At 32.6% G+C, this 14934-nt stretch overlaps 1 protein-coding gene across 1 annotated transcript; it reads left to right on the top strand.

The window, feature by feature from the left end:
* The first annotated feature begins 3046 nt into the window (after window positions 1–3046).
* On the top strand, window positions 3047–3851 carry LOC118032842 (uncharacterized). The gene has a single exon (XM_035037618.2). It carries the CDS (start codon window positions 3193–3195, stop codon window positions 3559–3561), a length of 369 nt encoding a protein of 122 aa, XP_034893509.1. The 5' UTR covers window positions 3047–3192; the 3' UTR covers window positions 3562–3851.
* Window positions 3852–14934: the final 11083 nt, after the last annotated feature.

Genomic DNA, 14934 nt, shown 5'->3' on the forward strand with positions numbered 1-14934 from the left:
CCGCCCCACAAATCTAGTTTGCAGGTACCGATCCCAAGCACAGTAATGGAAGCATTATTCCCTATGTATATGTATCTACTTCCCTTTGGAATTCGATGAAATTTCACATAGATTGTTCAATCTCTTGCTATGTGGTCAGTTGCTCTTGAGTCTACAGTCCAAAAAGAAACAGATTCAGCAAGCATTAAACAGCTGTTAACGTATAAATCAGAGGAATGATTGTGGTTAAACATTACCTTTGGCTCAGTGCAATCACGAGCAAAATGACCAGGTTTACCACAATTAAAACAATTCATATTCTTGCCTTTCTTACCGTCATGTTTCCCACGCTTGCGTTTATGTCTACTACTACTTGCTTCTATTCCTCTCTTGCTATATTTGGGATCCTTAGCCTTACCCCTTTTATATTTAGAGCCATATGCTCCTTGCATCTTCGTCTTAAATATAAAAGTCTTGTTTATAGGCTTTTCAGCATGAAGTCAATCTTCTTCAAGCTCGACATGACAAGCAACATCGTCAAATGTTTTGATGTTGTCATTGTGGGTAAAGTTAACACGCATGTGTTCTCAATTGCTTGGCAAAAAGCGGATAACTATTTAGACTTGTTGTTCATCAATCATCTCATGTCTAGCACCTTTTAATTCACTAATCATGTTAGACATGACCGTAAGATGTTGCCTCATTGTTTGATTTTGGCACTTCTTATAACCATTGGATTTGAGGGTTAGCTGACAAAGTCTAGTAGTGGAGGTTCCTCCATACTGAATCTTCACTCCGTCCCAAACAAATTAAGTTGAACGATGGCTTTCAAAACACAGCATAATATCATTTCTCATGCTGCTCAACATTAAAATGTGAGTTGCATGATCTTTGCGTTTATAGGTTTGATATACTTCCATATCAAGCTTGTGCTGAACAGTGTTTTCTTGCTCAGGTTCAACCATTAGTTGTGTGATTGTTTTCCAGCATTTCTTGCTCTTTCGAGAGATACTCAATCTTCGATGCCAAACATCGTAATTCTTTTTACTTAGTTTGTCTCTATGGTTCAAATCAACAATAATACTCTTAGATGCAGTCATATTAAGCGTTATTGACAACAATTATAAATATTAGTATCTAGTACAATTTAATTGACATATTTTGCCACTCCATTTTAAATTAAAAAAATAATAATCTAACACATACAATACAAATGAAAAGAATGTTAAGCACTTAATCAATTCTCATTTGTATGGTCTAATTATTATTGAAAATTTAAATAAGTGTAAAATTATAGTTATTAGTTTCAACTAACAACTCCCACTAATCAGGTTGCAGATATTATCATATATATGTGTGTGTGTGTGTGTAATGTAATTAAAACTTAAATTACATAAAATATGCAGTTCACAATAAACAACCAATTACCAAAAAAATATAATATTAAGAATAATACATTTTAGAATTATTTTATATTGTAGGCACATAAGTAGGGTCTCCAATTACGTCATCCACTTCATCAAAGTCATCTCCTCGAAGTTCATTCTACTCAAACCATGGAATGAATTTAGCAACAAGATTCAAACGACAAGCGCTTCTTCCAGTGCGTCGTATACCTTTTTTGGCATACTGACGTTCCCTCTCAAACAACATTTCATCAGTGAGATTGTTGAAATCTAAGGGTTCTAGCCTATATTCCAATGATAGTTGAACAGATATCCATTCCTCATGTAGAGAATTGAGAATGATTAACATTTGATGTTTCATATATTGAGGGGGGAAATCAATCATAAAAACAATGCAAAACAAAATAAATATAAATTAAAATAATTAGGACTAAATTCAACATAAAAAACCAACTGAAATAAAATGTTAATGGAAAATTTAAATGAAATTAAATGTTTAAGGATGGAATTGAAAAAAACCAATCAATTAAGAAAATGATTTTTAAAAATAATAATTAAAAAAAATTAACACCAAACTTGACATAAAAATTCAATGAAAAGAAATGCTCAAAGAAGAATTGAAGAAGAAAAAATCAAGAAAATGATTGAAAACCAAAAAAACAGTAATTAAAAAAATAAGAATTAAATTTGATAAAAAAAAAAAAACTAATAAAATCAAACAACTAGGAACGAAATCAAAAATAAAATATAATTAGAAACAATCAATGTAAACAAAACAATTATAATTAAAAGAAGAATGATTGAATCAAAAGGAAAAAAAAAAATTTAAGGGTTGGTATAATTTTTTTTCATGGCCAGCATATAATCCATGAAAGAAAGAAAAGAAAAAGAAAAAAAAAATGTCGACTAGCACCAAATCAACCTCACTACTAGAGAATGCCAAGACGCATCAAATGATGTGGTAGAAGCTTGATTTCAATCATCGTCATCAGCCGCATGCTCCACCTAAAGGCAGTGAAGTGGCTGACACGTGTCTAGCACGCGTCAATAGCCTTTTTTATGTGTGCAAAATAAAAAATTCTCCTATGACTAAATAACAATAACCAAAAAACCCTTATAAAATTACAACCAAGTCCTTAAAGCCAATGCTAAAAAATTTGAATGTAAAAGTAATAGAGTAATTCAATTGTTTATAAAATTATATATATATATAAAATGCCTCTATGACTAAATAACAAAAAAAAAAAAAACCATTAGGAAATTTGCAACGTAAGTATGCTTGTACAATTCAAATGCATGATAAATTAAAATTACCATATAGTCTATGAACCAAAAGTTATGGTTGCTTATTCTATAATGACAATATGGTAATTGTATTGTTATTAAAAAAATAAAAAGATAATGTTGACCCAATAAAATTAAAAATGATAAATTGATCATGTATAAAGACCATTTTATTCCTAAAATAAAGTTTTTAAAAAAATTAAAAAAATAAAATAATAATTTCATTATAACTCTAGAGATATTTTATTGAGTTATAGTTAAATAAATAAATAAATAAAAACTCTTGAGGTTTAGTATTATAATAATAATAATAATAATAATAATAATAATAAATTCTCCAGGACGACAGACGCGTCCCGAAAGCAACGTTTTTTTAAGACCATCCCTGTGAGAAGAACCCCATCTTCCCATTCCTTCTCAAGACCATAAACACCCCTAAACTCGAGAAACCAAAGAAAAAGAAGCCTGAAAAAATACAACACAAATTAAAACTACAGGGGAGCGAGAGAGAGAGAGAGAGAGAATGTTTCAAGAGAGACATCATCAACATCTTGGTCCGCCCCATGGAATACTACTAGCAGTAGTAGTATCCATAGTGGTGCTAGCTCCATTCATCTTTGGTGACCAAGGTCAAGCCATAACTGAGGCTTTTGCTGAGCTTTTAAGTCCAATGGGTCTGTTGCTCTTGCCCATTATCCTTCTCTTGACCATCCAGTTCCTTTCTTCTGATCGTGGCTCGTTTGTCTCCACTGTCTTCTTTACTGGTGAGCCTGAGTCCATCCACCGAGTTAGTGGATCACCTGTTGGTGTTGCGCTGTTTCTTGTTCTGATCTTGTTCTTGCTTTACAATCGTCTGTCCATTTTCGGTGGTGGAGATGATTCCGCTGATTAAAAAGTGCTGCTTCTTCCATGGATCTGGTCGCTTTTCTCTGCTTTTAATGGTATGGTTTCTTATGTATACAGTATAGTTGGAACGTAGACCTTCTTGTATGAATACGAGATGGGCACGTAGATTTTCTTGTATGAAGAGGGGGTCGGTGATGATTTTTATTCTTACGTTAATACCCTCGCAATGTTTGGTGATTTGTTTGGTTTGATGGGTATTGTGGTCATTGGTAATAGTTGGAAAGTAGCTGAATTTGAATTATAGTGCAATGACAGAAGTACCCTCCCTTGATGTTACTGTTTGCTATATTCTTTTATGGTATTTTCAGTTGTTCTTTATTCAATTAAATGAAACTGAAACGTGATAGGCGTGATTGTTTTTATGTTTTAAATAAAATTAAAATTATTTTATAATTATTTTGATATAATGATCCGAAAGAAACCCAAAATATGTGAAGTTGAAGGCGTGGAGTAATTCTAAGAACGGCAGACAGAGGTGGAGGATCAACAGAGCATCAAACCTGGAGAAAATCATGAAGTAGAAGATGGGGATAAAGAGTGAGAAACCTGCTTCAAAGCAGCCATAAGAGGTCTTCTTGTGAAGCACTGCCTTCGGGTGGAATTTCAGTCATCCCTGATCGACGTTAAACGCCGAACGAGATGACCACCACCAACGTTGATCAGTTGGCCTAATGTTAGCCGTCCCTGATCGATGTTTGACCAATATGATGTCGGTGTTCAAAACCCTCATCACCGGCCAAAATTACCTCGAAAACTAAATGCCCGGGTGTTTTTTATTGGAGCTCAATTCATGGTAAAATATGTTTTGGGCTGTAGTCAAATTATCTTAGCGTTTTGATCCAAACAAAATTATTATTTTTTTGGTCCGTGTTGATGTACTTTTTTATTTTTTTATATATAATAAAAATACTTTTTTTATTCTAAAACAACAGAATATAAAATTGTTGACCAAGATTTTTTTACTTTACATAAGCTTCTTGACAATAAAATACGAATTTACCTTTAGAATCAAAAAAATTATTGTGCTACTGGATAAAAATGTTTCTGAGTTTTTTGAATTTTAATGTATAGTGTAATTAATTACATCTTTAACCTTAAAAGATATAAAATATAAGCTTTAGAATTTAGAGGTATTTTTATACTTTTATATGAGTATTATGTGTAATTATAGGGGTTGGGGGGCATTTTGGTATTTTTCATATTTGTTTTTCAAATTTTTAATACTTGTTCAGCCCCACCCGTGGGTGGCGTCTGCATCATTCAGGCAGTACGTGTGATGCCACCTAGTGGACGCAACTAGCCTTACATCATTTGTAAACCCCCAAATAAAATTCAAGACATTAATATGTAATTTTTATATATATATATAAATTTAGGGTGAAAATATTTAAAAAAGTATTTTAGATTAAAAAAAACAAATTAATGTATGATTTTATGTGAGAATAACTCTGATCGTCATTTTTAGCCTGCATATAATTACATAGTTTTTAACCTGGAAGGGAACTAATTTTGAGGAAAATTTGCAGGGATGGAAGTCCCCAATGAATTAGTTAAAATATTGATGATTTAAGAAAATAGCATATTCAAAAATTCAGATTTTGGCGTAAAAATTATTAGCTATCTAGTTTAACGCTATTGAACATAATTCTCAATTCGATTATTAGATCAGGCTGAAATTTTACGAGTAACCTCTTAATATGTTGCTTTAACTTGGGTAAAGGTTTTAGGTCAATTGAAATCCAAAAACAAATCTTACAAAATTATCAATGGCGGGGGGCATACCTGAAAAATATTGAGAAGTATAATTAGGGGTACATTGAAAAAGAAGAGAAGAAGAAGAAACACGTCAGCTCCCGTTTAAATGGGAGGTTGACTCTAAAGAACATTTTTGTTCTTTATTTTAAAGCCACCTCAAAGCAGCAGCAGCAAATAAGAACAAATGTTCTTCACCATCTCAAGCCTTCTCCCGTCCCTTTTATCCAAGCAAAACCATGGAAACTTAAATACTTTGGTTTGAAGAGTAAAACTGATTAGTGCTTAAAGGTGTATTTTTATCAAGGTTTTATATTATCATTTTGTACTTAAAGTATCAATAACTCCTTAACTTAAGCATATTTTATAATAACAAGTCTAATAATATAAGATAGCTTTAATTTATAGTAAATACTCATTTTAAATGTAGGCATATCTCGCAATTCAAAGGATTTATTGGTGTGATTAACTATTGAAAGTGAAAGGACAAAGAAAAAGGTTAAGCTTAGAAAAGAGATGCTGGTTCAATACAAACAAAAACACCATTCGGTTATTAGATCATAACTAGAGCTGTAGATCTTGGATTTCAGTTTGATTTATATGGCTAGAAATCTAAGACATAATCCTAAAACATTTATGAAGAGTCCAAGACTCGATTCTGTCGTTTGGAAGTCCAAATATTAGCATCAAAAGAGAAGTTGAAATTTGTCCTGTAGCCGAGACACTATTTAGTGTTCAGCCCATATCTCGAGTTTTAGAAGTCCAAATGACCTCATTCTTGTTTTGTTGGAAAGCTGAGACAATTTCCCAGAACTTTCATAAAGATTGTCTATTCAAATTCTGATGTTAGTAATGATGTTTTCTACAGAAAAAAAGATAAAGATTGTTACCAAGTCAAGAGGTGGTCATCCACTCAACAATTAGTCATCAAATCAATAGTTCTGAATTTGGCCTATAAAAGGAGGCATTTTCCATGCATTGAAGCATCTCGGTTTTCAGATCAAGATCATATTCTTGCTTTCTTTCTTTGTATTTTTGTAATGTTTAAGTTTTGCTTTCATTAATCTCTTGTTTATGCTTTTCATCATAACTATGTTCTTATCTAGTTTATTTATGTTTCTCTTCTTCATAATGTTTAGCTAAGTTTATTATGTCAAGGTGAAAAGGTTTCATTAATGGTGTTAGAATAGGTATAATATAAACTCAACATGGATTTCAATGTTTATATTCAAGAAAGTTTGTTATTAATATGTCTTATCTTTTTTATCTTATTAATTTAACCTTGCTTGTTAAATGGTTAATCTAGATTTGTGTTGTATAACACTAGGTACAATAAATGCTTGGCACTTTCATAGCCAACCGTATGGTATACCCTACACCTATGCTATGAAAGGAACTTGATTTGTTGTTAACATAAGTTAACATCATGAATTCCTGACAATATTTAAGAGTATAGTGTTACTAAAATAAGATAATTAATATAATCATATTAAAAACTTATAATGAATTATTAATGATAAATCATCCAATTGGAACCTCCTTTGTGTGTGGTTTCCAGTTGATTAATAAAAAGAGTTTATACTATACTTATTTCTAATATTATTAGTGGATCCTCTAACCTTGACAATTGTTTTTATCTTTATTAATACTCACATCAATATTACATCTCAAAAGTTCTCTTCAACTCCTTTTCATTTGTTGTTTATAATTTTATATAGTTCACCTCTTTATAGTCCGACCCTGATCTTGTCAAGTTATTTATTACTTTGACATTCCTGCACTTGGGATAAGACATCAATCTTTTGATTGTGTCAGAAACCATGATCTAAACATTAAACTTAGAATAAATAGTGGAGAGATAGGGTGTACTAGTAGAGAAAAAGTGAAGAAATGGAAGATAAATGGAGATTTGAGGTAGAGATCCATTTTTGGGTTTGAAATTTGGCATCAAAATGACAAGGAATGTTTCCTTAATCCACCTAACTTACTTCGATTTCAATTATGTAAGTTTTACTAACAATTTTTAATTTTTCTAGTTAGGGTTCTTAATTCAATTTTGAGGAAAATGCAAGAAAGTGATAAAATAGTGAAATAGATGTGAAGTATCTTAAGGAAGTGTAAGAATTACGAAATATTGATGAAGAAGATTTAGGAAAAAGAGAGGTCACAAGTGTCAACCAAATGGGAAAAATTGAGGGGTTTCTTAAGTGTGAAGCATGTGTGTGTACCTACTAATTGGGTTAATGGCTCTAAACCTATCTAAAATGATTTTGAGAGAAATTACATGTTGAAAATCCATCCTTTAAATTGAAAATAGATTGAGTGAGCTTGAATGCATGTTATAATTTTGAATTGTAAAGGGTTTTATATATATTGTTAAGTGAGCTTGAAAGTATGCTAAAATAAAATAAAATTGAAAATAATATTTAATGATATGGGAGTATTAGGTTTTGGCCAAATAAGATGTTTAGTGGTAGAAATTTTCCAATTTTGTTCTAGGTGTGTAAGTATGTTGATGATTGAAAACCTTAATGTGAAATGTGCAATTGAGTAAACGTATTGTGAATTATGAATGGGTGCTTTTGGTTTTGGCTAAAAAAAAAAATTAAAATAACAATAGGAAAGAAGTAAAATGATAATATGCTAATTACGTGATTGAAATTACAAGCATGAATATGATTTTTAAATGAGATTGGTTAAAAGAAAATCTTAATACCAAAAATGTGGGCATATATAATGATGTTGTAAAGTCGATGGAAGGAACCATGAGTAATTAGTCTTAGTGACTTGGAATTGAATGCTCATTTTAATGATTTTGAGATGTACAAATGATTGGAAGGATGTTTTCAAATTAGTCAAATTGTTTGTTTAGAGAAATTGAAAATAATTAAGGAATTGTATTGAATTATTCTATTAATGGGAAGGTATAGAAGATGATGCAATATTAATGAAATGATGTGTTTGAGTATTAAGGAAACATGAGCATGAATTTTTATTGGGTTGTGATGTTATGTTGGGCATGAATTTAGGAAATTTGAAAAATTTTAGTGTGTGTTTATTTACATTAAAGAGCTATTACAATGTATGGATATACTAGCGATTTAATCTAATTGATAGTGTAAGTAGTAATTGTTGTTTTGTTGGGGGCTATAGGAGAAACATTCAGAAAGAAACTCGACTTCTCAAAAGCTGGATATCAAGAGTTAAGGTAAGGGATTGACCCTTCCTTTCCTTTTTAATTATTTATACATGCTTTTATAATTGTTAGAATTACAATGGTAATTAAATTGTATAGTGTATTATTGTTGTCATTGTTTATGAAAGACGTATGCTTTTGAAATAGAAATTGGTATGTAATTTATAATTAATCGCATAAGCAATAATGTGTAGTACATTATGAGATGTGATTTATTGTATCAGTAGAAAAATCTGGTATGTATTACTTTTGATCGCAACGACGGAATTGCTATACAAGAATTATTATCAACCGCATTAGCGACATTCGATTTATGATTTGTTACCGATTAAAATGGTGAAAATCATGTGTAATTTGTGTTAGACCGCCATGTAAAAAAAATAAAGTTGAAAATATATATGTGATGAGAACTTTAAAATAACTGACGTGTGAGTAGCCAATAGATGAGTAGATATTGTATGGAAACTAGTGTCGTGGTTAATGGAACTAATGCCCTGTTTGATGGGAAATTGGAGAATCTACTTACCCTGGTTAATGGGACTAGTGCCCGGGTTCATGGAAAATTAGAGAAATTAGTTTCTTGGTTAATGGAATTAGTACTTTGATTAATGAAAAATTGATGAAATCGTAATTTGGTAATGGAACAAATGTCCGGTTTGGACTAGAGAGGAATTAAGTATATATTAATTGTATTGATTTGTAAAGTTAAAAATAAAATAAGAAATTAATTGTTTAGAAATTGATATGGTAAATATATTGAAGAGATAATAGTAAATAATCATTGTGTATAAAACTGATTGTATTTGGTATTAAAGAAATTACCATGTAACTCGCAGTATTGTGTCAAGTAATAAATCATGATTGTAGTATTGGATTGAGATATTGGTGAAGATGTTAATAAATTGGTATAGTCCAAGTACAAGGAAAACTCCACCGAAATTTCAGTAGAGTGTATATTAAATTACTTTAAAAGACAGTAATGTGTAATTGTATCCAAATGGTTGGGGTTATCATAAAAGGGATTGATAAGTTATTCGACTCATTTACTGACCGCAACAATAACATGTAATGAAACAAGGTGTATATAAGTTTTACTATGTTGACAGGTTAAGGATTTGGTATTAAATTATCCCAATGGACAAAGTTTAATGGAAAATAAAAATGATTTGAGCATGTCTTGTAAGTATAAAAATAATGGAAGATTATGTGATAAATTATAAATAATATAACTGGACATGAAAATAAATGGGAATGAATAATGAATCAAGGAAATTTCTCAATATAACAAGGGTGTTATATGGACTGATGTATAATGAAACAAGGTGTATATGAGTTTTACTATGTTGACGGGTTAAGGATTTGATATTAAATTATCCCTACAGACAAAGTTTAATGGAAAAGAAAAATGATTTGAGCACGTCTTGTAAGTATAAATAATGGAAGGTTATGTGATACATTATAAAATAATAGAACTGGACATGAAATAAGTGGAATGAATAATGAATCAAGGAAATTTCTCAATATAACAAGGTTGTTATATGGACTGATGTATAATGAAACAAGGTGTATATGAGTTTTACTATGTTGACAAGTTAAGGATTTGGTATTAAATTATCCCTACGGACAAAGTTTAATGGAAAAGAAAAATGATTTGAGCACGTCTTGTAAGTATAAAATAATGGAAAGTTTATGTGATAAATTATAAATAATAGAACTGTACATGAAATAAGTGGAATGAATAATCAATCGAGGAAATTTCTAAATATAATAAGGTATTATTCTAATTTATCTATATTTTAGCCATTCTATTTCTATTTTATTTTTCAAGGTATTATTCTAATTTATCTATATTTTTTATATATAAAAAATATAGTCTATTTTTTAAAAATAAAAAATATTTTTTTAAAATTATATTCTTAATGTGTTCGGCCTTGCATAATATTTTTTATAGAGTGAGTTTATTTACCTAGTTTTATTTGTGTTTATCTTTTAAATCATGAGTTTTTTAGGGTGTAGATTTATATTTTATTATTTAAATAAATAAATTTAGTAAATACAATCGGATATATGTCTTAGTTTATGTTATTAAATATCTTGATCTTACTTACATGAGCTTTTTAAGTTACACTTTGAATTTTTTTTAATGTAAAAAATACATGAAAATAACCTATATAGTTCTTAAACCCGGCTTGAGAGCAGAAAGTCTCGAGTTACGGGTTAGGCAGGCCTCTACTGATGGAACTAAACGGTGGTGTTGCTGTTCCTCTGTTAACTTCTCCATGGACAGACCTGACTCTAGCTTCAGCAACTGCATTCGCTACCGCTGACTCTGTTCCACTACAAGGCTTAGAAGCCCCAGGTGAAAGAAAGCTGCTGTGGTTTGGCATGGTGGCGACAAGCTCAGCAGCTGTTGATTTTTCCTTGGATGTTTCATATTTTTTCATGTCCTAAATTAGCTCTTTCTGAAGTTTTATGGGGTGTAGTTTTATGGAGTACTTGAAGTGAGGGGAAGAAACAAAGATGCTGCTCCAAAGGTGTTGCTTTATTAGCTCTATTATTGTTCAAGAATCATGCAACACAACTCCAATATAGTGAATTCCTTCTAAACTATATGTTAAGATTCCTGTAATTGCCAGCGATAACCATCATTTCACATGTCACAAGAATGCTGCAGGAAAGTACCATAGGCTTTCGTATTTATTAGAAATCCAGCAGGCGACTAATGTATATCCCAAGAACGACACTGACAGGAGAGAACGGAAAAGAAGATTTCCCTATACACTATCCTGCATATGCTAGTATAGATACCTCTGTTGAATGCATGTTGAACTATTCGATTCATCTGAGCCAGTTATGACCTAACTCTGCTGCAGGTTCGGGGGGCAGCTCAACAGAAACATTTGATATTGTTTGCAGGAGAGAAACACGATCCCCATCCCATGCAATAGAATTGGATTCAATGTCATCTACATCTTCATGCACAAATTCTTGAGGATATGGACTCTTAAACTCACCTGCTGCTCTGTACTTGTCAAGGATCTGCCAATAACTGTTGTAACCCATTTTTGGGTCCTCACCTAAAAATACAAAAAAAAATCAAAAAAATATATTATTAAAAAATATAACAGTGAAAAAAATGTCAGAGCGCCCTAAAAATGCTCAAAAAAAAAATTGATTAAGGATGTTCAAAAATCAAAAATTAATTTTGACAGTATATCATTTGACTGATGAGAGCCCCGATGATAAAGAAAATTCAATTTGTGGAAGAAAATGCAAAATTAGAAGTTTATGGACTCAATTAAATTTTATTGAAGGTTTAATTGAATTTATAGAGGTTTTAATTGCAAAAACAATTGATTTTGGAGTTATTTTGGGCTTTAATTGGAAGAAATTAATTTTCTGGGGTCAAATTATAATTTTTGGAAGTTAATTTGGTCAAATCAGGGGCTTAATTGCATACAAATGAAGTTTAATGGCCAATTAAGGACTTAATTGAAGAAATCCGAGACCAAGGACGAAATCGTAAAACGCGCGCAAATTGAGGGACGAAATTTGAATCTGACATGTTTTACCGCCTTTTCCTTTTAAATGAAACGGCGCGTTTTGACCAAAACGGCGCCGTTTCACGTACTGTTTATTAAAAAAAAAATAAAATAAAAAGAGAAAACGCACAACGGTGCCGTTTTGAAACGGCACCATTGTCTTCTTCCCTGCGCACGCAGAGAACAGGGGAGAAGATATTTTTTTCTTCTCCACTTTTCGCCGAACTTCTTTCCCGGATTTGGCTCAATAAGACGCCTACAATTCAGCCACTTACATACTTTTGTCGGCCACTTCGATAGTTGGAGGGGGGGCGGCCACTGTTGGCCGCCCCACCGTGACGTTCCCCCTGTTTTTTCCTATAAAAACAGGGGAACGGGACTGAAAAAAGGAGAGAGAGGGAGTAGGAGAAGGATTCCACGAAATAAAGAGGGTAGAGAGAGACGAGAGAAACAGAAAGAAAAAAAAAGAAAAAAAGAAGAAGGAAGAGATTCGGCAGAGAAGAGAACAAAAACAGAGGAGAGAGAGAGAAGGAAAACCGCCGGCCACCGTGCCTCCGCCGCCAGCAGCACCGCCTCGACGCCACCACAGGTACGCCATCCTGTTGCCCCGCCTCTGCCTCGCTTTGTTTATGATTTGCTGCGCCTTCATGCAGAACGTGAATTAATTCACGTTCTGCAAATAACGAAGGGCTGGTTACTGTGCTGATGCACAGTAACCAGCCCGTTTGGGTCTGGGCTGGGCCGTCGGCCCAGCCCATGTAAATAGGCTTGGTCGGCCCGGCCCATGCATTTGGGCCGGGTCCGGCCCATTTTTATTTTATTATTATTATTTTTTTGTTGTTATAATTTTTATATATATTTTTTTTAAAAGCACATTTTCTTCTATCATTTTGCTTAATATCGTCTGTATTTTACATCGTAAAAATATAAATCCGGTATTAAAATACCCCGTTTTTGTCCCGTGGTACTGTTCACATGATACTGTTCACCCGACCCATTAAAAAAAAAATCAAAATATTTATTTCAGCATTTTATAATATTTCCGCGTAGTTTTTATGTCATTTTGATTTAATATCGAGCAATATTTTTATGTCGTAAAATATAAATCCGGTACTGAAATACCCAGTTTTCAGCTTTTCAAGAATATAAAAAAAACAAAAAATTAAAAAAAAGAGAAAAAAATGTTTTTGTGCATACGGCCAAATGTCTCAAAAAAAAAAAATCATTTTTGTATTTTTCATAAAAAAAAAAAAAAAAATAATGTTTTAGCATGCATTTTGGCTTTAATAACCAGTTTATTAAAGTCAAGAGAATATTGGCCAAAATTTCAAAAAAAACAACAAAAAAATTTATTTTGTTTATCTTTTAATATCTAGGGTATGACATTATACGTAATACATATTCCGGATATTTAATTTATTATTATTATTTTTTTTTATAGAACTTGGGATATGACATTACATGTAATGCGTATTCCGAACAATAAAAAAAAAAAACCACAAACAAGACCTTAGATTTTATCAGACATTAAAACAATGCAGCCTACCTTAGGTAGGGCGTAGTTGGGGTGCTAATACTTTCCCTTTACGCAACCAGTCTCCGTACCCGATCTCTAAAGACCAGTTAAGGTTCCTAGTAACCAGAATACTAGGTGGCGACTCCCAGTCCATTTTTTTTTCATATATAGAGACAAGAATTCCTTGTCTCTCCTTATTTGCCAGGAATACATATTCCGATTTTTCCTTGAGGGTGGACGATCGCCGCGCCGCCGCACACGTGCGACAGAATGGCGACTCCACTGGGGACCTTGTGGACTAAGCTTTGTTTTTGTCTGATTTATTGTGTTTTTTGTTGTGGTTTGCGTGTTTATTTTTAAATATGCATTTCCTTTATTTATTTCTCACGCGCTTTAATTCCTGTATATATATGTCAATGCTTTAATTTGTTGAAACGAATACACAAGCCTTTAAGTTTAAGTGGGGTATTAACGATCTGCCCTATGACTATTGGTCGGGTTCAGATGCGTGAAACACCCAACTCATATCTGAGTGCCTGCTTGGTAATGGTGGGCATACGTGCTTTAACTGTTCCTTGCAACGCCCCCATTACTGAGCTGACCCAGGTAGCTGAAGGAAACTGTCCAAGAATCAATATCAGTACATTACCCGAGATTACCAAAATAAATCACACAATCAATGACTTGGAGAAAATATGGCCCATAATGAGATATGTTGACGATACACTTTTCGAAAGGCGATATGGAAGAATTGCTCAACTAATGAGGCTACCCTTACAAACAACAGCAATCAAAGCCCTAGTAACCTTTTGGGATCCTAGTTATCGATGTTTTACTTTTGGGAGCATAGATATGACACCTACCTTGGAGGAATATGAGAGGATCCTGGATTTTCCAAATAAAAGCCACAGAATTTACCTCAGACGAAATTTTGAAGGCACAGCCGCGGAGGTGATAAAGCTGTTAGGCCTGGGAATGATCAGTCAATGCAGAATAGCTAATGGGGGTTTTAAATGGAAGGTCATTGAAGCTAGGATGAAGAAAAACTTTGAGGAAGGCAGATTAGGAGATGAACGATACCGATTGGTGGCTTTCGCCATTTTTGGCCTCGTATTGTTTCCGTCTGAAATTGGGGTCATCAGTTTGGAAGCCGCAAGCATATTTTTAGAATACGAGTATGATCAGATCAATCCCTCTTCAGCAATTTTGGCCGAAACCATGTTGTCACTCAACCATTGCAGAATAAATGGCAAGGGGGTAATGAGATGTTGTGTCCCTATGTTATACTTATGGATTATCAGTCATATTGAGACGCCAAGGGACATATTCAACAACTTCTGGTGGTTCGACCTT

This window comes from Populus alba, chromosome 8 (genome assembly GCF_005239225.2).
Source record: "Populus alba chromosome 8, ASM523922v2, whole genome shotgun sequence".
In the NCBI taxonomy this organism is placed as follows: domain Eukaryota; kingdom Viridiplantae; phylum Streptophyta; class Magnoliopsida; order Malpighiales; family Salicaceae; genus Populus; species Populus alba.